The sequence below is a fragment of the Microtus oregoni genome, unplaced genomic scaffold (genome assembly GCF_018167655.1).
Source record: "Microtus oregoni isolate MIOR12 unplaced genomic scaffold, Mior012 000007F_ref0000211, whole genome shotgun sequence".
Taxonomy (NCBI): Eukaryota; Metazoa; Chordata; class Mammalia; order Rodentia; family Cricetidae; genus Microtus; species Microtus oregoni.
The window spans coordinates 57,997,551-58,022,215 of record NW_024543066.1 but is presented as its reverse complement, the minus strand read 5'-3'; the positions used below and the strand labels follow the sequence as shown (position 1 = coordinate 58,022,215).

At 47.6% G+C, this 24,665-nt stretch overlaps 2 protein-coding genes across 5 annotated transcripts in view; both read left to right on the top strand.

The window, feature by feature from the left end:
* Positions 1-11,493, top strand: part of LOC121450569 (exopolyphosphatase PRUNE1) — a 37,742-nt gene extending 26,249 nt beyond the window's left edge. For both annotated transcript variants that reach the window (XM_041655675.1, XM_041655676.1), the window contains 2 exons: positions 6,775-6,933; positions 9,269-11,493. In XM_041655675.1, coding sequence (XP_041511609.1) covers positions 6,775-6,933; positions 9,269-9,697 — 588 coding nt within the window. In that variant the 3' untranslated portion in view covers positions 9,698-11,493. The remainder of the gene's footprint in view (positions 1-6,774; positions 6,934-9,268) is intronic.
* A 2,273-nt stretch (positions 11,494-13,766) lies between these two features.
* On the top strand, positions 13,767-24,300 carry LOC121450963 (bcl-2/adenovirus E1B 19 kDa-interacting protein 2-like protein). 3 transcript variants are annotated; one of them, XM_041656382.1, is made up of 10 exons: positions 13,767-13,813; positions 14,657-14,752; positions 15,062-15,126; positions 16,576-16,800; positions 20,345-20,527; positions 21,108-21,210; positions 21,350-21,481; positions 22,977-23,063; positions 23,235-23,333; positions 23,836-24,300. In XM_041656382.1, exons 1-10 carry the CDS (start codon positions 13,767-13,769, stop codon positions 23,894-23,896), a joined length of 1,098 nt encoding a protein of 365 aa, XP_041512316.1. In that variant the 3' UTR covers positions 23,897-24,300. The 3 variants fall into 3 exon arrangements, with proteins under 3 accessions (XP_041512316.1, XP_041512317.1, XP_041512318.1); XM_041656384.1 differs by lacking the exon at positions 13,767-13,813 and having other exon boundaries at positions 14,579-14,752; positions 16,570-16,800; XM_041656383.1 differs by lacking the exons at positions 14,657-14,752; positions 21,350-21,481.
* Positions 24,301-24,665: the final 365 nt, after the last annotated feature.

Below are 24,665 nucleotides of genomic sequence, written 5' to 3'. Positions count from 1 at the left end.
TCCCAATAGAACATCCCCATTGTCTTAGTGTGTGGGTGCACCCCTCGTGGTCCTGAGTTCCTTGCTCGTGCTCCGTCTCCTTCTGCTCCTGATTTGGACCTTGAGATTTCTGTCCGGTGCTCCTGTGTGGGTCTCTGTCTCTGTCTCCTTTCATCGCCTGATGAAGGTTAATATTCCTGAGGATGCCTATGTGTTTGTCTTTGGATTCACCTTATTTAGCTTCTCTAGGAACATGAATTATAGGCTCAATGTCCTTTATTTATGGCTAGAAACCAAATATGAGTGAGTACATCCCATGTTCCTCTTTTTGGGTCTGGCTTACCTCACTCAGGATAGTGTTTTCTATTTCCTTTGCAGCTCTTAATATTCTTTCTTTAACCTGTATATTTTGTGTTTTGATTATTATATGGCGAGGGGATGTTTTTCTTTGATCCAGTCTGTTTGGTGTTCTGTATGCTTCTTGAATATTCAAAGGAATATCTTTCTTTTTGTTGGGAAAGTTTTCTTCCATAATTTTGATAAAAATATTTTCTGGGCCGGGCGATGGTGGCGCACGCCTTTAATCCCAGCACTCGGGAGGCAGAGGCAGGCGGAACTCTGTGAGTCCGAGCCCAGCCTGGTCTACAGAGCTAGTTCCAGGACAGGCTCCAAAGCCACAGAGAAACCCTGTCTCGAAAAACCAAAAAAAAAAAAAAAAAAAAAACATATTTTCTGGGCCTTTGAGCTGTGACTCTTCTCCTTCTTCTATTCCTATTATTCTTAGGTTTGATCTTTTTATTGTGTCCCATATTTCCTGAATGTTTTGTGATGAGAATTTGTTGGCTTTGCTGTTTTCTTTGATCAGTGCGTTTATTTTCTCTATGGTGTCCTCAGAATCTGAGATTCTTTCTTCTATCTCTTGTATTCTATTGATTATGCTTGCTTCTGTAGACTCTGCTCATTGACCTAGATTTTCCATATCCAGCTGGTCCTCATTTTGTGTTTTCTTCCTTGCTTCCATTTCAGTTTTCAATTCTTGAACTGTTTCCCTTACCTGTTTGATCGTTTTTTTCTTGGTTTCCCAGGGTATCATGTATGTATTTACTCATTTCTTCAAACTTTTTGTTATACTTCCCATCCATTTCTATAAGGGCATTTTTTACATGTTGTTTAAGGGACTCTATTGCTTTCATAAAGTCAATTTTTTCCACTTCTTCGGTGTTAGGGTGTTCAAGTCCTTCTGTTGTAAGATCATTGGGTTCTGGTGTTTTCATGTTGTTTTTCAAATTATTGGGTGAATTCTTGCCTTGGCGCCTGCCCATCTCCTCCTATCGATGCTATCTAATGGGTCTTTTAAAACCAGATCAGGTTTCCCTGCTGGCCAGGGGCTCCTCTTACAAAATGCCCTCGCTCTGTTTCCTGGCTCCTGCCGGGGGGCCAAGATCCCTCTCACCCCTCAGAAGGGTCTTCAGGAACAGGAACAGGCTCCCCGTTTGCCAGGGACCTCGCCAACAAAAGGCCTACCTCTTTGATTTAATTGTAATGGGGCGATCTGCTCTCGGCGTTGTGTGCCGTCCCTGCCAGTCCCTGCTGCTTGTGGCCTGCGTCTGCTACTGCGCCGGGGTCCCCGCCGCCTCTCCTAGCTAGCTCTTACATCTTAAATTAACCTATTTCTGTTAGTCTATAGATTGTCATGTGGCGTTAACTCATTTTCTACAATGTCTTTCCTTGGTCGCTAGCTGGCATCTGCTTGACTCCGCCTACTCTCTCTCTATCTCTGTTTGGATTTCCCGTCTGGCTTTACTCTGCTAAGCCATTGGCTGAAACAGCTTTATTCATCAACCAATAAAAGCAGCACATATACAAAAGGACGTCACACATCATCCCTGCTTCTAAGAGCTAAGATTACAGTCTTGAGCTACCATAGCCAACTGTAGAATGATCCTCAACAACTAAGAGTGATCTGCTCTTATAAAGGACCAAGGTTTGGTCCATGTCAGGCAGTTTATAACTACTTATAAGTTCTAGAGACTCCTATGCTGACTGGTCTCTGTAAGTATCTTCTCTCATACAGACACACTTATATACACATAATTTTTTTTTATTTTAGAATGTATGTATATATAGCCTGAGAATATTTATCTTAGGCTAGGTGTTTTGGCTAGTTTTATGTCAACTTGATACAAGCTAGAATCATTTGTGAGATGGGAACCCCTGTTGACAAAACATCCCCCATAAGATCGGGCTGTAGGCAAGACCATATGGTATTTTCTTAATTAGTGGTCAATGTGAGATTGATTGGTCTGTTAGTCCTGGGTTCTATAAGAAAGCAGACTGAACAAACCATGTGGAGTTACCAGTGAGCAGCACCCCTCCATGGCCTGTGCATCAGCTCCTGCCCTCCTCCTTCAGTGAAGGACTAAGATGTGGAAATATGAGCCAAATAAACCCTTTCTTCCTCAAGCCACTTTTGGTCATGTTTCCTTACAGTGATAGTAACCCTCACTGGAACACCAGGTATGGTGCCAAGTGCTTTTAATCCCAGTGCTTGGGAAACAGGCCAGCCAGGGTTACATAGTGAGACCCTATCTTAAATAAGTAAATAGATAAAATAATAAATGAGATCACATCCAGTCCCTCCTTGCTTTATTCTTTTTCACTGTGTTTCTTACACAATCTAAAGCCTTCCCTGTACCTTTATCTGACCTCTGACCTTGACTCTGGCCTTACCTCCTTCCAGCCCTGCTGGTTCTGGTCTCCAAGGGCATCAGCATTCATGTGCACATCAGCATTCATTCATGTGCACATCAGCATTTGTACTTAAAAATCAAATAAATCTTTGAAAACAATAACAACAATCAAGGGCTGGAGAGAAGGCTCAGTGGTTAAGAGAACTTGTTTCTTTGTAGAGGACCTGAGTTTGATTCCCAGCATGCACTTGGAGGCTCACAAGCATCTATAATTCCAGTTTCTGGAGCTGGAGAAATGGCTCACTGGTTAAGAGCACTGACTGCTCTTCCAAAGGACCTGGGTTCAAATCCCAGCACCCATATGGCAGCTCACAACTGTCGGTGACTCTAAGATCTGACACCCTCACACAGACACACATGCAGGCAAAGCACCAATGCACAGGAAATAAAAATAAATAAGTTTAAAAAGTTTCGTAGAATTATATATTCTCTTCTGACCTCTGTGGACACTACCAAGTATACACATAGTACAGGTACATACACCCAGTCTAAACGCATAAAGTAAATAAATCTAAACAAAAAGTACTACAGTTCCTGTTATACAGTAGTCTCATAGGTTGGTCTGTTTACCAGTGCTGAGGACATGCTGGGCAAATGCACTACCACTAAAATTGGATAGTTTTCACGCCCCTCATTCATATATTTCAGCTTTGAGGTCCCATGTGGATCACACACACAGTTTAAGGAACCATGGTATAGGTTTCTCAGCGGTTAAGAGCACTAGCTGCTCTTCCAGAGGTCCTGGTTTCAATTCTCAGCAACCACATGGTGACTCACAGCTATCTGTAATGAGATCTGGTGCCCTCCTCTGCCCTGCAGGCATACACACATTCAGAATATTGAATACATGATAGATAAATAAATCTTTAAAAAAGAAAAAATATAGACAACAAGGGGGCTGGAGAGATGGCTCAGCGGTTAAGAGCATTGCCTGCTCTTCCAAAGGTCATGAGTTCAATTCCCAGCAACCACATGGTGGCTCATAACCATCTGTAATGAGGTTTGGTCTCTTCTTGCAGACACACATACAGACAGAATATTGTATGCATAATAAATAAATATTTATAAAAAATATAGACAACACGAAAGGGTTGGCACGCAGCCTAGCCACTGTACAGACTGACACTTTAGAATGTAGCGATGACTCAGGAGCTCGTCAGGCTCAGTCGCCAGCTCAGATCCCCAGGACATGGGCACCAGCAACTCCAGTGTCATGCAGGGAGGAGACAGGCTCACTGGGGCTTCCTGGCCAGCAGCCTAGAATACGGCAAAAGTGATAAAGCAGCACACCTGATGTCCTCCTCTGGTCTCTGCGCATGCACATATACACGCATGTACCATGTGCATATATCACACATGCACACTAACTGAAGAAAGGCCAAGAATTGAGAAAAGCCCAGTATTATGTATTAAAGAAAACGCTGCATGAAAAATATTTGGGTGATATAGATTAGCAAAGAGCGAGTCAAGGATGGTTTACCATCCTGAAGGGAAACCAGGGCACGACCCTGGAGACAGAACTAGCTTGCTCTTCATGGCTTGCTCTGCCCGCTTCTTATAAAACACAGGCCTTTCTGCCCAGGGTTGGCACCACCCACAGTGAGCTGGGCCCTTTCCTGTCAATCATTAGTGTGAAATGCCCCACAGGCTTGTCTGCAGGCAGGTCTAAGGGAGGCATTTTCTCTTGAGGTTTTCTCTTCCCAGGCGACCAGAAACTCTAACTAGCACAACCGGCCACCACTCATGCTTTCCTTCTCTGTTTTCTTCAGGCTTAATCCTTAAAACAGTTGTTTGGTAAATGCTGTCTTATTTTTATTGAGGAAGCCTAGGCCCGGAAGGTGGGATGATTATCACTTCTTGATCTTATGTCTGAGAGGTACTGTAGTAGAGCTAATTTTTTGTTTTTGTTTTGGTTTGTTTTTGTTTTTATGGTGAAAAAGTGTATATTTAGAATTAGCCGGCTGGGCTCAGTTTAGATGATTCCAATCTTGTTGGCAACATCCAGAGCATCATAATCAGGAGCCAACCGAACATACGCCTTCTTCTCTCCGTCGGGCCTTATGAGGGTGTTGACTTTGGCCACATCGATGTCATAGAGTTTCTTCACAGCCTGTTTGATCTGGTGCTTGTTGGCCTTGACGTCCACAATGAACACAAGTGTGTTGTTGTCTTCTATCTTCTTCATGGCTGACTCGGTGGTCAGGGGGAATTTGATGATGGCATAGTGGTCAAGCTTGTTCCTCCTGGGAGTGCTCTTCCGGGTATTTAGGCTGCCTTCGTAGCCGCAGGGTCTTGGGACACTGAAAGGTGGGCAATGTGCGGATCTTCTTTTTGTGGCTGTGGACGCCTTTCAGCACTGCCTTCTTGGCTTTCAAGGCCTTCGCTTTAGCTTCGGCTTTGGGAGGGGCAGGAGCTTCCTTCTTGGCTTTCGGCGCCATCTTGACGAAAAGGCAGTGGAGCTAATTTTTAAAACAATTCTGTCTCAATCGGAAGCCTGCATTCTCCCTGTCTGTCACAGCTCCAGCAGAAATGCTGTATACCACTGTTGTAGTGGTATACACGATTGAATCACATGCACAGACCTCTGCGAGGGCTAGTTAGCAAGGATATGGTCTGGCTGTACGCGTCCCTTACTTGTTAGTAAGAATATGGTCTAACTGAACCTTATAGAAAAGAAAGTGGGAAGTACACTTAAATGTATTGGCACAGGGAACCACTTCCTAAATATAACCCCAGCAGCACAGACACTGAGAGAAACAATTAATAAATAAACTGAAAAGCTTATGTAAAGCAAAGGACACAGTCAACAAGACAAAATGACAGCCTACAGAATGGGAAAAGATCTTCACTAACCCCAAATCAGAGAGAGGTCTGATCTCCAAAGAAATTGGACACCAAAAGATCACATAATCCAATTAAAAAATGGAGTACAGACCTAAACAGAGAATTCTCAACAGAGGAATCTAAAATGGCTGGAAGACACTTAAGGAAATGTTCAACATCCTTAGTCATCAGAAAATGCAAATCAAAACAACTCTGAGATTCCATCTTACACCTGTAAGAATGGCCAAGATCAAAAACACTCATGACAACTTATGCTGGAGAGGTTGTGGGGAAAAGGGAACACTTCTGCATTGCTGGTGGGAATGCAAGCTGGTACAACCCCTTTGGATGTCAGTGTGGCAATTTCTCAGAAAATTAGGAAACAACCTTCCTCAAGACCTAGTAATACAACTTTTGGGTATATATATATCCAAAGGATGCTCAGTCGTACCACAAGAACATGTGCTCATCTATGTTCATAGCAGCTTTGTTTGTCATAGCCAGAACTTGGAGACAACCTAAATGCCCCTTGATCAAAGAATGGATAAGAAAAATGTGGTACATTTACACAATAGAGTTCGACACAGAAGAAAAAAATTAACGACAGCTTGAATTTTGCAGGAAAATGGATGAAGCTAGAAAACATTATTTTGGGGACTGGAGAGATGGCTCAACAGTTAAGAGCACTGACTATTCTTCCAGAGGTCCTGAGTTCAATTCCCAGCAACCACATGGTGGCTCACAACCACCTATAATGAGATCTGGTGCCCTCTTCTGGCCTACTGGCAAGATACTGTATAAATAAATAAATCTTTAAAGAAAGAAAGAAAGGAAAGAAAAAAAGAAAGAAAAAAAGAAAGAAAAAGAAAGAAAACATTATCTTTAGTGGGGTAACCCAGACACAGAAAGACAATTATCACATGTACTCACTCATAGGTGGTTTTTAAACATAAAACAAAGAAAGCCAGCCTACGAACCACAATCCCAGAGAACTTAGACAACAATGCAGACAGTAATAGAGACTTACATAGATCTAAGAAAGTAGAAAAGGACAAGATCTCCTGAGTTAATTGGGAGCTTGGGGGAACTTGGGAGAAGATTGAAAGTCGGGGGGAAGGGGGAGGCAGGCAGAGGAGCAGAGAAAAATGTAGAGATCAATAAATATCAATAAAAAAAATATGGTCTGGCTGTAAGCGTCCCTTACTCGGCTTCATCTTTCTAGGCCTTTCTGCAGCGGCTGGACCTCCTGGAAGACCTCAGTGCTTTCTGCCATGAGCACAGCTATGATGCCCTGGTTGCCATGACTATCTTCTTCAACACTCAGAATGAGCCAGTACGACAATTAGCTGTTTTCTGTCCCCACTCGGCACTTCGAATGACAGTAAGTCTTCCATCAGTCAATCTGAGGGTCAGTGACCAGAGTGTGCCTTTGTGTTCTATAGCTCTGTGCTGACCTTGCCTCAGGCTGTATCTTTATAAAAGGGTGTGTTTTAGTTTTATTCTTATTTATTTATTTTTTTTGAGACAGGGTTTTTCTGTGAAACAGTCCTGGCTGTCCTGGAACTCACTCTGTAGACCAGGCTGGCCTCGAACTCATAGAGATATGCCTGCCTCTGCCTCCCGAGTGCTGGGATTAAAGGCATGCACCACCACCACCCGGCATAATTTTTATTCACTATTGTGTGTTTGTGTCCATGTGAGCATGTGCATATGTGTGTATGGATGCCCATGGAAGCTAGAAGAGGTGTTTAGATCCCGTGGAGCGAGAGTGACATAGCCACCCAACATGGATGGATGCTGGAATTCAGTTGTCTTCATGATTGTGCAAGGGAAGTCTCCAGCCCAAGGCCCAGCTACTCAGAATCTCATAGACAAGGACCAGGCCCCGTGCGTGTTTTTATCCACATGATCTACGAGGAGTAGCCGTAGGCATACAGTTACTGAGAAAAGCACTCCTAAAGCTAGAGACAACAATTCCTGCTTACGAGGAGTTTAAAACAAACTCTGGTTACAAGGAAATGTCAACCTGGACTTAAAAATTTGCTCTTGCCGGGCGGTGGTGGCGCACGCCTTTAATCCCAGCACTTGGGAGGCAGAGGCAGGCGGATCTCTGTGAGTTCGAGACCAGCCTGGTCTACAAGAGCTAGTTCCAGGACAGGCTCCAAAACCACAGAGAAACCCTGTCTCGAAAAACCAAAAAAAAAAAAAAAAATTGCTCTTAACTGGGCATGATGACCCAGGCCTGTATTCCTGGAATTTAGGGAGAGACTGAGGATTTAGCTCAGCGATAGAGTACTCACCTAGCCCAAGCCCTGGGTTTGCAATACCATTCAAACAAAAACAAAAACAAGCAACCACAACAAAAAAACATAAAAAAAAGGCGGTGGCGGTAGCACATTCCTTTAATCCCAGTTCTCAGGAGGCAGAGGCAGGCAGATCTCTGAGTTCAAGGCCAGCCTGGTCTACAAAGTGAATTCCAGAACAGGCTCCATAGCTACACAGAGAAACCCTGTCTCCAAAACAAACAAAAAACCTAAGAGAAAATCAATTCTTTCTTTCTTTTCATTGTCTTGGCAATTTATGGACAGAGGGTGTGGCCCAGGGGTGGGGCACTTGCCGTGCGGGCCCGGGCCCGTGTGTGTGTGTGTGTGTGTGTGTGTGTGTGTGTGTGTGTGTGTGTGAGAGAGAGAGAGAGAGAGAGAGAAGGGGGCCCCTCCCCACCCTTGCACACACAGTAGGACCCTTTTCAGCTGTGTACCAGCTAGAATTGTATGCACCCAGGAGAGGAGTGTCTGCCTTTGCTGCCACATTTCCTTTGTTTCCTCCCCTGGTGTAGGGTAGCTGGCACATGGAGAGGTTTTATAATCAGGTAAACGTGATTTCTGTCTTGGGTTCCTGCCCACTCGCCCTTTGAGCTAAGCCAGAGGACTAGAGTCACTGACTCAAGTAAGTGTCATCATTGCCGTCTGCCGTGGCCGTCAGCGTAAAGTGCGTTCTGAGGCAGAGTCCGTGTTCATGTGACTCTCACCAACCATGCTAAGGGAAGGTACTTCAGCTATAAGAAAGTATCCTCCCATCTTCCGGAACCTACCCCTCTCGGCCACTCTGATGATGGTAGCTACCCGTGCTCTTCATGCTGGGAGATAGGATCTTTTTACTGTCTACTCTGCCATCTCGTCCCTCCCTCCTAGGTAAGACATTTAGAACACTACTTTTGATGACAGTCCTGTCAAGAGGGAGAGAGACAGAGAGAAAACCTCTGTGTACTTTGATTTCAAATATGTCATCTAAATAAATGTTCCAGCCATGCTGTGTGTCTTATAATATCAGCACATGGGAAGCTGAGGCAGGGGCATTACAATGCATTCAAGGCCAGCCTAGGCTGCTTAGTAAGTTCCAGGGTAGCAGTATGTGTTAAGACCTTGTGTCAAGAAAGAAAAAGAAAAAAGAAAAAGGGAGGTGGTCTGGAAATGTAAATCATCTGCAGCTTGCTTGCCGGATGCTTGAAGCTCTGGATTTGATCCCAGGCACCTCAGTTGGGGATGCTGGCACACAGGTAACCTCAGCACTGAGAAGGCAGAGGTGGGTGGGTCTGCGTGTGTTCCAGGCCAGCCAGGACTACACAGTGAGACACACAGAATACTCTTCCCTCCGTCAGAAACCTCAGCTCTCTGCTGTGCCAAATTTAGCATCAGCCTTGTTCTTGTCTCCTGCAGATCTGTGGCGTCTTGGAGCAGTCCACCTCCCCAGCCTTGAGGCTGACCCCCATCCCAAGCCTCTTCCCTGACCTCCAGACCTACCTTCAAGGCAACACCCAGGTCTCTCGCAAGAAACTTCTGCCTGTGCTCCAGGAAGCCCTCTCAGCCTACTTTGACTCAAGGAAGATGCCTCCAGGGCAGCCTGAGGTAGTGGGAATGTCCAGGGAGCAGGCGGACAAGGAACTGGACAGGGCAGGTAACTCCCTGATGGCTGGACTGAGTCAGGATGACGAGGACCCTCCGCTGCCCCCCACGCCCATGAACAGCTTGGTGGATGAGTGCCCTCTGGATCAGGGGCTGCCTAAGCTGTCAGCCGAGGCTGTCTTTGAGAAGTGCAGCCAGATCTCACTGTCCCAGTCGGCCAGAGTCTCCCCATCAAAGAAGTGACTGTTGGGAGGGGTGGGGAGAGTGGAGGAGGTGGCTGCCCACCTCAGGTGCATGTTTGGAGATGTCTGACCATTTCAGCAAGCGTGTCTGTTGCTCCAGGATCTGGTGTACTGTTCTCCTAAAGCTGGGAGGGAAGAAAGCAGCTGCTGTAAGAATGGCTTCCTGCCTCTCCCAGCCAGTCTCTACCAGTCAGACAAGTTTTATTATTTTATTATTTGATCTGCACTGATTTTCCTCTGTTCGAATTTTGATGGGTATGGTGTGATATGCCACTGTCCTAGCAGAGCGGGACTGAAGGAATGTAGACCCCATCTCCATGTCTTCAGAAGGCCCATGGGCAGAGCCAGGTCTGTCAGGAAACCAACTACTTGTCTTCTTGAATTCTCCGTTTCATTTTTTAAAAGTTCTTCTTGAGACAGAGACCCGTCTAGCCCAGACTTGCCTTGAACTTTGTATGTGTCTGAGGCAAGCCTTGAACTCCTAATCCTCCTGAGTGGAATTGTAGTCACGTATAACCAACCATACCTGACTAGTCTCTCATCTTTTTTTTTGTTTTGTTTTGTTTTTTTGAGACAGGTTTTCTCTGTAGCTTTGGAGCCTGTCCTGGAACTCACTATAGACCAGGCTGGCCTCGAACTCACAGAGATCCGCCTGCCTCTGCCTCCTGAGTGCTGGGATTAAAGTCGTGTGCCACCACTGCCAGCCTCGTGTCTCATCTTGCACCTGTGGCTGGACTTCCTATTTCTTTGCCTGCTTCTGTCCCAGGGTCACAGGAAGCCTGAGGAGACCCGGAGCATCAAGAGGTTCTTGGCTTCATGGAGCACCCAGGAAGGCTGTTAGTACCTTGTAGGCATTTTTTTTTCCTAGGAGGGCAGAACTTGATTGGGCCATGGATGTCTCCCGCCTCAGTGGCTCTGGCAGGTTCTCGTCTGTCTTTTCTGGTGTTGCTCATGTTAAAGAAAGCATGGGTGGGTCTTCTGGTGAGACATTTCCCTATCTGTAAATGAGGGTTAGGAGTAGATGTTCCCGGTATCCTGTGACCTGCCCCCTCTTTATGTCCCTCCTCTGCTGTCTTCCCTGGGAGTGCTCAGAGTTGCTGGATTGTGTGTGTTTATTTGTGATTGTACCAAGGGACTTAGCCTCATGTAGCATGTACAGGGATACATCATGAGCCGGCAGCGAGCTCTCTCCCAGTGACTAGTCTGCATGTGTGGTCTCTCCCTCTCCCCCTTTTTTTCAGCCAGCCTATTTTCCCTGTTCTTACCCCATTGAAATTGCAAACAATATTGATGAACTGTAGGATGTGGCAGTTTGGGGCAACCCGACTTCACTTTAGGGTATGATGTCTGTAGCCATTGGGAACGTGAACTATTGGTGCGATCACTGAACCAAAGGGATTGTGTCCTGTGACTTTGGTACTTTGTTTTGCATTTTTGTTTTGTATTAAATACTTTCTTCCTGTTTGAGGTCTTGTCTCTTTTTGTTATCGGGCCTGGAGAGTCTGAACAGCATGCAGCTCACCTAGCTCGCCTCCTTGTGCCCTTCTGATAGTGGCCCCACCTCTGACAAACCCCTCTCTCGCTCCTGCTCTGTTGACTCAGCTGGAGCGCTCAACCTTCCCTATGTGATTTCTGTCACATAGCTGTGCTTAAAATATTCAGTCATGGCCTCAGTTTGGTTTTTGTTGGTTTGTTTTTTGAACAGGGTTTCTCTGTGTCTCCCTGGATGTCCTTGAACTCGCTCTGTAGAGCAGTCTGTCCTGAAACTGAGACCCACCTGGCTCTGCCGTCCTAGTACTGAGATTAAAAGCATGCACCACCATGACCTGGCCTGTTTTGTTTCTTTTTTTTAAAACACTCTCCCAAACTGCCCTTGCTTATCAAACAACTGGAGCTAACTTTAGCAATCCTCCTGCGGAAGCCTCTCCTTGCTGAGCTGCGATGTGAGATGCCCAACTTGTCTTCTCTTTTCCTCATGCTGGGAAAGCAGGTCCAAGATAGACTTAAAGCCTTCGTGTGTGTGTGTGTGTGTGTGTGTGTGTGTATGTGTGTGTGTGTGTTTCTGGTGACTGAACCTAGCCTCATGCACGCTGGGCCCGTGTTCTGCTGCTGCCCTCTTTTTTTTTTTTAAATACAATATTTTTATATTTATTATGTATACAATATTCTGTCTGTGTGTATGTCTACAGGCCAGAAGAGGGCACTAGACCTCACTATAGATGGTTGTGAGCCACTATGTGGTTGCTGGGAATTGAACTCAGGACCTTTGGAAGAGCAGGCAATGCTCTTAACCTCTGAGCCATCTCTCCAGCCCTGCTGCCCTCTTTTTAATGGTTGCTGCCTTTGAAGCTGCGGCTGTCCTAATCAGCAACCGCAGCTCTGCCGCTACCAGCGGCCAGGCTACAAGTAGCGCAGCCTGAGGAAATTCTGTTCCCTCTGGCACCATGCTTTCAGAGAGAACTTTCTAAGTCTCCATTCCCCCTAAAGATCTCGTGATTCAAAGGTTGAGGTAGAATCTTGCTCCCCGGAGAGTCTGAACAGCAAGCAGCTCACCTAGCTCGCCTCCTTGTGCTCTTTCTGGTCCCTCCTTATAAACCCTTCTCCACCTGGCTCCGCCCTACTCCTTCCCGTCAGCTAGTTGCTGGCTCAGCCTCCAGACTGCCGGTAAATTTTATTTAGTCAAACACATCTTTGCATCATTTTTTTTTTTTTTTTTTTTTTTAGTTTTTCGAGACAGGGTTTCTCTGTGGTTTTGGAGCCTGTCCCGGAACTAGCTCTTGTAGACCAGGCTGGTCTCGAACTCACAAAGATCCGCCTGCCTCTGCCTCCCAAGTGCTGGGATTAAAGGCGTGCGCCACCACCGCCCGGCTCATCTTTGCATCATTAAACAAGTGTTCCGAGCATAAATAAAAGTAACACACCTTAAAATAATATTCTACAACAGTCTACCACTGACCAGTTTTAACTTTGTAAGACAGGGTCTCCCTAAATTGCCCAGGCTGGCTTTGAACTTGCAGTCCTGCCTCAGCCTCCTGAGTAGCAGAGGTTACAAGCCCTCACCAGAACCTGCTTTTAAAAGCTACCTGCTGGGGTTCCAAGATGATGTGGACAGAGGCACTCAGTGCCAAGATGACCACCTGAAGTTGATCCTTAGGTGGAAGGAGAGTACCAATCTCACAAGATGTCACACACACTAAATCATATTTTAAAAATAAGTTAAACCAGCTGGGCGGTGGTGGCGCACACCTTTAATCCCTGCAATTTGGGTGGCAGAGGCAGGCGGATCTCTGATTTCAAGGCCAACCTGGTCTACAAGAGCTAGTTTCAGGACAGGCTCCAAAGCTACAGAGAAACCCTCTGGGGACAAGGGGGCGGCGGTGAGGAGTAAAAGTAAAACCTAGCTCCTAAGGAACTGAGGCAGAAAGATCACCCATACTTTCCCCCCATCATACTGTTTGAATGTAAGACACTGAAAAAAATAAAGGTTTGGGGAGCTGCCTTTGTGGATAGGCACTTATTCAAGCAGGAGGACCCAGGTTCGGATCTCCAGAACACACAAAGGCTGGGCGGATTGTGCATCCAGCTCTTGGGAAATTGCTGGGGTTAAACTGGCTAGCTAAAACTAGAAAAATCAATCAGTGAGCTCTGGATTCAATTGCATAGCCCAGCCTCAGATTTTCTGGAAAAGATTCTTATCCATCATTAGCTTCAGGCTTCCCCAGGAATGCAAAAACATAAAATTATCTTTTAACACCCCCTCCCCTTAAAAGAGCGAAACAAGGGACTTCCAAGTTACGAAGAATCTGGACTAGAGAACAACAAACGGCCACCCTAGAAATCTCACTCTCCACCCGAAAGCCCGCCCCCACACGAGAGGCTGGGCTTTGGGGCAGACCTGCTCCTTGGGAGGGGAGGTGGCAAAACCTGTTTGAAGATGAGGTTGCCTCCCTTCCACACCTCCTTAGAGGCCAGAGCAAAGGCTGAAACAGAAAAGGAAAGAGTGGTGGGGGCTGGGGTCACAGCCTCCTACCCTTCATAAAGTGTTGAGAGAACTCGGGACGCCGAGGAAGATGGGCACTGTGCAGGAAACGGGGAAACTGACATTAGGAGGAGCAGGGTGAGTAAGGGCTTGCCCTGACTACAGGCAGAGAGGGCGGTTCCTACCAGTCAAGGCTTCCCGGATTCCTCAAAGAAGAGGGACAGGGTGGTTTGAGGCAGGAACGTATACAGAATGGAACAATTCCACAGTTGAAAGTTCCTATCTTACATCGGATAGACCACCTTTCTCTTACTTATCAAACCCCCACTCTCTAGAATGGAAATCTGGCCCAGAGCTGAATTTTTTTCTTTCTTTCTTTTTTTTTTTTTTTTTCCGAGACAGGATTTCTCTGTAGTTTTAGAGCCTATCCTGGAACTAGCTCTTGTAGACCAGGCTGGCCTCGAACTCCCAGAGATCCGCCTGCCTCTGCCTCCCGAGTGCTGGGATTAAAAAGGCTTGTGCCACCACCGCCTGGCCAGAACTGAATTTATACCCGGGTTCTGCTTCCCAGTGAATCTGTCCTTTCTCCCTGTCTTTAGACGGGCCTCATTTTCCCAGCACAGTGGAGGGAAGGCGGGGCTGACCAGGTGCCATCTCCTAGTGCTTTTCTCAGGGTTAACTGGCCAGGTTTGTCTGGGCTCCCGCCAGTTGTGGTGTGGGACGCCTTCCGTGCCTACACTGCAGGTGAAGTCACTATCACAGAGGCACAGGGATTGCCTGATGGCCCTGCCTCTCTGCTAAACTCATCCGTAGGTGGTTTGATTCAGCCGAGTGGAAAAGGTAGAATGTCTGTATACAGAGACGAGTGTCCTCTGTGACACGTTCTTCCGCTAGTGTCTGCCACCTGCTGTCTGGCTCCTGTAGGATACTGAATAGGTTGTCTCATGATCTTTTCTTCTTGGGGGCCGGGGCTGATGTCAGGGCTGGGGAGAAGGCAGGAGCCGCAGAGCCAGGAGCAGCCCTGAGACTCGGAGAGCTGGAGCTGAGGGAAGAATGGCAAGACGAGGAGTTTCCCAGGTAAGGGAAGAGCCTTTTGCCTTCCTGTGGCTCTTCCAGAGGACCCAGATTTGATTCTCAGAACCCACATAGTGACCCACAACCATTCTTTACTCTAGTCCCAGGGGATCTGACACCTTCTGGGCTCCAAAGGCGCCGGGCACATGTGTGGTGCACAGATAAACATGTAGGCAAAACACGTAGCCACAGAAACAAAATCTTTAGGGGAGGGGAAGAGGCAAGGAAGAAAACAGTCAAGGTGGAGCGAGAAAGCTGAGGACACCTGCTGGGTGCTGGCATCTAAGTCTCTGTTCCATCCCTGCACGCTAGATTGCTTCCGGAGGAGGCTGGCTCAGCTGGAGATCCCGAAGACCCTCAGAGAGACTCACAGGCCGGTAGGGCAAGGCAAGTGGGAACTAGACCTCGAGTCTGACTCTACTCCTGGGGCTGTTTTGTTTTTTGTTTTTGGTGTTTTGTTTTGTTGGTTTTTTGAGACAGGGTTTCTCTGTGAATAGTACTGGCAATCCTGGAACTCACAGAAATCCTCCTGCTTCTGCCTCCCAAGTGCTGGGATTAAAGGTGTGCACCACCGCCGCCCGGCTTCTGAGGCTGTTTTTAGGCAAGAATCTTTACTGTGTAGCTTCTGTCCTTTGCAGTGCTCTTTCTCCTTTCCACTTGCCCTGTGTCTCTTTTCTGTCTCAAATTCACGGGTATTATCTTTGTTGTTGTTTTTGATTTTTCGAGACAGGGTCTCTCTGTCTGGCCCTGGCTGTCCTGGAACTCACTCTGTAGACCAGGCTGGCCTTGAACTCACACAGATCTGCCTGCCTCTGCCTCCTGAGTGCTGGGATTAAAGGCGTGGGCCACTACTGCTTAGCTGGTATTAGCTCCTTTAAAATTTTTATTTTAGGTGTTTTTTGTTACTGTTGTTTTGTCTGTTTGAAACAGTGTCTCCCTATGTAACCCTAACTAGCCTGGAACTCATCTGTAGACTAGACTGACTTTGAACTCAGAGATCTGCCTGTCTCTGCCTCAGGGGCACTGGGATTAAAGGTGTGTACCACCACACCTGAGGTATTTTTTGACAGTCTCTACTCTGTAGCCCACGTGTAGTCTAAACTAGCCTCAAACTGGCAGCTATCAGGGCCAGAGAGATGGCTCAGTTAAAAGCACTGACTGCTCTTCCATTTGATTACCAGAATCCATGTGGTGGCTCACAACCAGGGGATCTGACACCCCTCCCTGGGCTCTTAAAGCAACAGGTACACATGTAGTGTAGAGACAAACATACATGAGAAAAACCCACACACATAGAAAGAAACAAGCAGACCAAACTTGCAGCATCCTGATGCCCCTGCCTCCCAGTGCTGTAGCTGCAGATGGGAACCACCACTCCTGGTTTCACGGCTTCTGTATATAGAAGTCCTTGTGTGTTCATTGGTTTGTCTTGATGTAGAGACTCATGTAGCCCAGGCTGCTCACTATCTTTTTTTAAAAAATATTTATTTATTATGTATACAGTGTTCTGTCTGTGTGTTGCCTGCAGGCCAGAAGAGAGCACCAGACCTCATTACAGATGGTTGTGAGCCACCATGTGGTTGCTGGGAATTGAACTCAGGACCTTTGGAAGAGCAGGCAATGCTCTTAACCTCTGAGCCATCTCTCCAGCCCTGCTCACTATCTTGATTCATAGTCAAAATGGCCTTTAACTTCTGAGCCTCTTGTCTCTTTTAGTGCTAGGGTCACAGGCCTTTGGCTCCATCCCACACAGGGCTGTTGAATCACCATCAACTGGCACAGGTTTTCCATTTGGGTATTTTTCCCCTCATGTCTTCCAGCCACAGGTACCCCCAGCACGCTGGCCCTGTGTGGCCAGCGCCCTATGCGGAAGCGTCTCTCTGCACCAGAATTACAGCTGAATCTGACCGAGGGAAGAGGAAAAACTGGAGCTTCTCCCAACCATTCTGAATCTTCCTCTTCGGATGGCAGCTTGGACCTGGAGGTGGATGAGCTGGAGACACCATCCGACTCCGAGCAGCTTGACAGCGGACATGAATTTGAATGGGAAGGTAGGCGCAAACCCAAGGATGGGGCTGATAAAATTGAAGCGGACAGAAATGTAGGGCAGGGAGAATGGATGGGATGGGATGTTAGGATAGTAAGCAGGGGCTGAAGTGATGGCTCAGTGGTTGAGAGCACTGGTTGCTCTTCCAGAGGACCTGGGTTTGAGTCCCAGCACCCACATGACAGCTGTCTATAACTACAGTCCCAGAGAATCTGCTGCCCTCTTCTGGCCTTCAAGGGCACTAGGCATGCATGTGGCGCATATACATACTTGCAGACAAAACACCCATACACATAAAATAATAAATAATCCCAAAAATAAATTATAGTAGCTGAGTGGACAGACCAGAAACATTTTCTCAGAAAGGAAAGGAACAGCTTCCAGAATGGACAGAAGATCAGCCAAGAGCTGGAAGGGGAAATTTGTTAAGAAAAAGGCCTAAGGCTGACATGGTGGTTCAAGCCTTTAATCCCAGCACTTGGGAAACAGAGGCAGGTGGATCTCTTGAGTTTGAGGCTAGTCTGGGACACATAGTGATACCTTGTCTCAAAAATAAGCAAAAAAGCAAACAGACTAACGAAAGAAAAATATTGAGGTTAAAAAAAGGGGGGGCACCGGGCGATGGTGGCGCATGCCTTTAATCCCAGCACTCGGGAGGCAGAGGCAGGCGGATCTCTGTGAGTTCGAGACCAGCCTGGTCTACAAGAGCTAGTTCCAGGACAGGCTCCAAAGCCACAGAGAAACCCTGTCTCAAAAAAATACAAAAAAAAAAAAGGGGGGGGGGGCGCTGGAGAGATGGCTCAGAGGTTAAGAGCATTGCCTGCTCTTCCAAAGGTCCTGAGTTCAATTCCCAGCAACCACATGGTGGCTCACAACCATCTGTAATGAGGTCTGGTGCCCTCTTCTGGCCTTCAGGCATACATGCAGAAAGAATATTGTATACATAACAAATTAAAAAACAAAAAGAGCCAGGTATACATAACAAATTAAAAAACAAAAAGAGCCAGGTAATGGTGGCGTACTCCTTTAATCCCAGCACTCAGGAGGCAGAGGCAGAGGCAGGTGGATCTCAGTGAGTTTGAGGCCACCCTGGTCTACAAAGTGAGTTTCACAAAGCAAAGGGTATTGCACAGAGAAACTCTTCTCAAAAAAAAAAAAAAAAAAAAAGTAAATGCCTGTCCCATGCTTTCCTGGACTAAGACTGAATTCTTACTACTGCTGTGTTTGGGACAGGAGTAGGATCTCTATTGTAACCTAGGCTGGTCTCAAACTCAAGATCCTTCTCGTCTTGTGGCCCCCCCCAAGTGCTGGAACTATGGTCACCAGATGCCACCTGACTGGCCTGAGGTTATCAGAACAAAAGGCTGGAGGGGGGACAGGGGGAGGAGTGGGGTGCTGCAGGCCTGTGATCCAGCTCTAAGTCGGGGGTGGAGGAGGAGTGGGGTGCTGCAGGCCTGTGATCCAGCTCTAAGTCGGGGGTGGAGGAGGAGTGGGGTGCTGCAGGCCTGTGATCCAGCTCTAAGTCGGGTGTGGAGGAGGAGTGGGGTGCTGCAGGCCTGTGATCCAGCTCTAAGGCTGAGGTGGGAAGATTGCCAGGAGTCTGAGGACAGTCTAGGCTCCAAAGGGAAGCTTGTCTCCCCGATGAACTAAACAGACACATAAGGTGCCCTGCTCTTAGGAAATCGTAACTGCCTAGAAGTAATCCAGCTGGAGGTCGGGCTCTGTGTGGCTGTTCAGGACAGCGAGGAGATGCTGAATCAAGGGTCACGTTTCTCAGGGTTAGAGAGGGCTGTTCTAGTAGACATAGTGAGTCAGGAGTGGCGCCCTGGGGCGTTCAAAGCTTGAAGCCTGACTAGACACGGAGACCTAGGAGGAAGAGCGTGAAAAGCTAGCGCTGGGTTATGCTGGCAAAGTTTGTGTCATGGTGGCTGCTATGCTAAGGGGTTTAGACTTCCGCAGACAATGAGGAAAGACAGGAAGGTTTAATCATGGGATATCTGGTCACGCTTAATGGCTATAGACTGAAAACAACCTCCTTTGGCAAAGTCCTTGCCACACAGGCATGAGCCCCTGAGCTACATCCCCACAACCCAGTTTTAAAAAGCCAGAGCTGGCTGCGGTTGCTAGCACACATTTTTTTTTTTTTGTCTGTTTGTTTGATTTTTGTTTTTTCAAGACAGGGTTTCTCTGTGTAGCCCTGGCTCTCCTGGAACTTGCTCTGTAGACCAGACTGGTCTTGAACAGTTCCACCTGCCTCTGTCTCCCAGTGCTGACATTAAAGGCTGCCACCACCACCCAGCTGCTGGCACAAATCTTTAATCCCAGCTCTCAGGAGGCAGATATGGGCAGTCTCTGTGAGTCAGAGGCCAGCCTGATCTACTTATTGAGTTTCAAGGATAAATAGAAACATTTCGTTTCCAAAAACCTAAACACACACACAGACACACACAAAATAACAGCAATAACAATGAACAAAATGATTAATCAAGAAATTAATTAATGAGTTTGAAGCCAGCCTGGGCAGTCCTATGGCAGCCAAAGCTACAGGGTGAGACCCTGTCTCAAAAAGAGAGGAAGGAAAGAAGTAAGAGCCTGTGAGCTAGAGACTGTCCGTGAAGCCCCCAGCTACCGGGCGGGCTAAGGTGGGAGGACTGAAAGCTCAATACCTACATGGAATACAAATTGAGACTTCATCTAAAAGAAAGAAGGAGGTGTGGGAATGTAGCTTAGGCCAGAGTGCTGCTTGCCTATCATGCCCAGAGCCCTGGGTTTGAGCCCTGGTAGAAGCTGTGCATGGATCGGCGCACCTGTAATCCCAGGGGTTGGGACGCACAGACAGAAACTCAAGGTCATCATTGGTTATGTAGTGAACTGAAGACTGGTCCAGGTAGCTTGAGATTGAGGAGAAAGAGAGAGAAGGAAAGAGAGAGGGGAGAGAGAGAGAGACAAGAGAGCATCCTAAGGAAAAGGGGAAAGTTAGGGAAAGATACAAAAAGTTGAGTTCATTGAGTAGTCCCAGCACTCAGGAGACAGAAGTAGGCAGCTCCCTGAGGCCAGCCAAGGGCTACACAGAGAAATCCTGTCTGGGGAAAAGAGAAGAAAAAGAAAAGAAATATTGAAACATGAGAGAGTAAATAGTATATTCAGTATATGCAGTAGTGGACACCTGGTAATCCTAGCACTCAGACTGGGCCATGGTGGCGCACACCTTTAATCCCAGCACTTGGGAGGCAGAGGCAGGCGGATCTCTGTGAGTTCGAGGCCAGCCTGGTCTACAGAACGAGTTCCAGGACAGCCAGAGCTACACAGAGAAACCCTGTCTCAATAAATGAATGAATGAATGAATGAATGAATGAGTAAGTAAATAAATCATCCTAGCACTCAGAAAGGTGAGGCAGAAGAACTGAGTTGGAGACTAGCCTGAGCCACGCAGTGGGACCTTCTCTCAGAAACTCAAACAACAAAAATTTGAGGAGAAACTCCAACAAACCAGCAAATTACAAGAAATCTGCCTTGTGCATCTCCCCCCACCCAAAACTGTGTTTTAGATGATTTGCCTCGGGCAGAAGGCCTGGGGGCCAGCGAGGCAGCTGAGAGGCTGGGCCGGGGTTGTGTGTGGGACGTGGCTGGAGAAGATGGCCACCGCTGGAGAGTGTTCCGGACAGGACAGCGAGAGCAGCGAGTGGACATGACCATCATTGAGCCCTATAGGAAAGTGCTCTCTCATGGAGGTAATGACAGGCAGACTGGGCATGAAAACTATGGCATTGCGGGCCAGTGAGTCAAGGTGCTTGCCATGCGTGCCTGGCAACCTGGGTCTGATCCCCAGAACCCAGGGAGGGGTGCAAGGAGAACTAACCCCGCTAGCTGAAGTTGTCCTCTGACCCCCACATGGACCCATTCGTGCATGTACACAATAATAATAAATGGAAACATGAGCTGTGGCAACAGCAGCACTGAGAGGGCCCAGCAGACAAGAGGTCCTGTTGCTCCCGCAAAGCAGCTGGACTTCCCAGCAATCACATGACAGCTCACAACTGCCAGTAACTCCAGCTCCAGGTGCTCTCACAAGCTCTTCCCTTCCCCATGGTGCACATGCATACATGCAGGCAACACACTCATACACCACATAAAAAACACACACACAAAGAAACCTCTGGCAGCTTGACTACTGTTCCGTAGCTGGAGACTCAGTTGTTAGGATTAGCATCCTTCCTGACTTCCCAAGACTCAGTATCCCTTATCCTAAGTAGAAGTACTATTTCTTTACAGATTTGTAACTGAGTAAGTTTTTCTCATATTGGTCCCCAGGTTACCATGGTGATGGCCTCAATGCTGTCATCCTCTTTGCTTCCTGCTATCTACCCCCAAGCAGCGTTCCCAACTACACCTATGTCATGGAACACTTGTTCAGGTGAGGTGGAAACCCAAAAAGGCTTGTAAAGGGGACTAAGGGAGGAGAGTGGCAAAGACCCCTGGTCGAGAATCTCTGCATTCATGCGTCTGAGCCCCTGAACACACAGCATACACCTCCGCTGCAACGTTGTCCCCAGGTATATGGTGGGAACTCTGGAACTGCTGGTAGCTGAAAATTATCTGCTCGTTCACTTGAGTGGAGGCACACGCAGGGCCCAGGTACCGCCTCTGGGCTGGATACGCCAGTGTTACCGCACCTTGGATAGGAGGTGAGACCCCAGGGCAAGAGGGACACAGCTCTCTGCTATGGTGTCCTCATTTTTTCTATTGTTTTCTTCTTCCATTTGATCCCATTGTTGTTTTCCCTCTTTCTTTCCTGAGAATGACTTGCAACACACCCCATGTTGTCCTCAAGGTCAAGGTTGCCCAGCCCAGCCTTTTGAGTACTGGGATCGTGGGATCACTGGCCTGGGTCACCATCCCTACTCCCTCCTTTCTTTGTCCTACATCTCTTCAGAAGTGTCTCCTGTTAGCGCACTCCCAGCACTCGGGAGGCAGAGGCAGGCGGATCTCTGTGAGTTCGAGACCAGCCTGGTCTACAGAGCTAGTTCCAGGACAGGCTCCAAAGCCACAGAGAAACCCTGTCTCGAAAATCCAAAAAAAAAAAAAAAAAAAAGAAGTGTCTCCTGTTGTAGCCCGTCGAGTCAGGGCCGTCTAGCCCTTAGGACTAAGTGCACTGTGGACAGGTCACTTAGCTTTTCTGTTCAGTTCCTTGTGACTCCCAAGGCACGCTGCCCGCACCCGCAGTCTCTCTCCCTTTCCCCAGTCTTGCCACTTCCCTTCCACATCTCCACTGCTTTCTCTTCATCTTCCTTCATCCCCGATGTTTAAATCATTCCCCTCATTGTGTTTGGTTTTTGTTTGTGTGTTTTTTGTCTTTCAAGACAGGGTTTCTCTGTATAACAGTCCTGGGTGTGCTGGAATTCTCTCTGTAGACCAGGCTGGCTTCAAACTCACAGAGATCTTGAAGGCGTGCGCCACCACCGCCACTACCCAGCCATTTATTTATTTTTATTGGAAATAGGGTTTCATATAATTGAGGCTCACCTTGAACTATCTATGTAGCCAAAGGTGACCCTGAACTCCTGGTCTTCCTGCCTCTCTGCCTCCCCCCAGTGCTTGGATAACAAACAGGTGTTATCACCACGTCTGTCGTGGCCATCTCGCCCTTGTTTAATTTTCTTCTTGAATCGTTTTCATTTTTCCTCCTTGCTGGTCTTTTTCCTACTTAAGAGCTTTGCTGTTTCCTGTTTGGAGGAGGAGTTCATTTTATATAGGGGCTCATGTAGCCTAGGTTGGCTTGGAATTCTCAGTGTAGCCCCAGTTGTCCTTGAATTCCTGACCTCTTTGCTTCTGCCGGGGTCACAGCAGAGTGCTCAGATCACAGGCACCACAGGTATACCCAACTTCCTCTCTGACTTTTATGTCGCTTGGGCTGCTTGGTGGAAACGGAGAAAGGAATCTGTGTGGGCTGGAGGGAACTGAGTTGCAGAGACAGAGGAGCTAGGAAAGGAACATCCCCTAAGTTTAGAGTAGAGAGGGCTGAGTAAATTGGGACAAGCTCAAGGCATGGGGATTAGGCACAGCTGCCAGAGAAATTTGGAAGAGAGACACCGAGGAGCCTGCAGCGTTGAAGATAGCCCACCTGTTCCATGGACTAAGGCGGAACAGGGAACATAAAGGTCATATTGGATTCTTCCTCAGGCTTCGGAAAAACCTTAGAGCCCTGGTGGTTGTCCACGCTACGTGGTATGTGAAGGCATTCCTGGCACTGGTTCGGCCCTTTATCAGGTACTAGTTCAAGACACAACTGTAGACATCCCTTTCTCTATTGTCACTACTGCCGGTAAGGAGGTGGTCCCCTACTCCTTTTCAGCCCTGCCATCCTGCTTGCCCCACTTCTCTGAGATCCTCCAGTGCCGTCTCCCGATACAGAACATAATTGATGTATTCTCTCTTCAGTTCCAAGTTCACACGAAAGATCCGATTTCTGGACAGCCTTGGGGAGCTGGCTCAACTCATCTCCCTAGATCAAGTCCACATCCCTGAAGTTGTCAGACAGTGAGTCCTGCACTTAAGGGTGCTGGTTGTCCTGTTTCTTAGTGTCTCTGGGGAGATAGAAAGAACTAAGACACGTAGGGGGAAACTGCATACACCTAGAGAAGAAGTTAAGGACACTATTATATTTGTCAAGAACAGTGAAGGGGGCCAAGGAGATGACTTAGTGGGCAAAGGTACTCGCTGACAAGCTTGACAACTTGAGTTTGACTTCCAGACCCTAGTGGTGGGATAAATCCACGGCATGCATGTGTGCACATTCATAAATAAATTAAACCCGGTTTTGGTATGTAAACAAAACTTAAAGAACAAATAAAAAATTATTCAAGGGACACTGAGGAGGCATCAAACAAACAAACATTAAAACAAATTATGAATAGGTAACCCAGCAGCAAAGAGACAGTAGCCAGTGGGGAGTATGTCAGTGAGCGGAAAAGGAAAGCGACTCAAGCGCCCCATTTCTAGCTCCTAATTCCCTTGGCTTCTGTCCCCCAACCCTCTGTAGGCTGGACCAGGATCTCCATGGCTCAAAGGCACCTAACACAAAACTGGACAAGGGGCCGTAGACTCAGGCCAAGATGGTGAATGCTCTGCACACTGGAGCTGTTCTGTAAATCATCTCATCCTGACCCCCTGCCCCAAGTTCCACTGGATCCCCGCTTCTGGACACTGCCTTCAAGCTGGGATTTGAGGGTGGGAACCCTATATGTGGGGTGACTTGCACTTCGGCTTCCAAAAGGAAGACCAAGTGTGGTACTGGAAGAGCAGGGCTCTGGGTTTTAATTCTGCTTTAGCTATAAAACATGTGGGTCTCATATTCCTTCTCTGTAATCAAAACCTCTGGGATCCTTCCCAGATGGTTGTAAGATGGCAGCCGTTTGAGGGGAGGTCGAGGGAAGGTGAGGGTTTAACCAACAACCACAGCCAGCCTGTCTGCTGGGATCCCAGGAGCCAGCTTGCAGACTCTTGAAGAGCCAATCCCTTAGTCTGCTCCTGTGATCCTGGGAAGAATTGCTACCAAAGCTGGCGTTTTCACCCTTGTTAGTAAATTCAGACCTGTAGCCTTTAATAAACTGTGATGGGAGATTTAAGTCGAACAAGTTTCCTCCAAGTTCTTACATCATAATCCACCTTTCGGTTCTGGCACAGAATTCTTGCTCACCAGAGTTCCTGGTGATTTTTTAGCTCAGCCCCTGGGGCTGCTGGCCCTGTGCGGGAAGAGCACTTAGGGGAGGGGCGTGGCACGCGCCTTGGGGAGGGGCGTGGCCCGCGCCTTGGAGCACCCTTTTGGTCGGTTCACAGGACCTCGAGACCTGGAGGGTTGGTGGAGAGTGG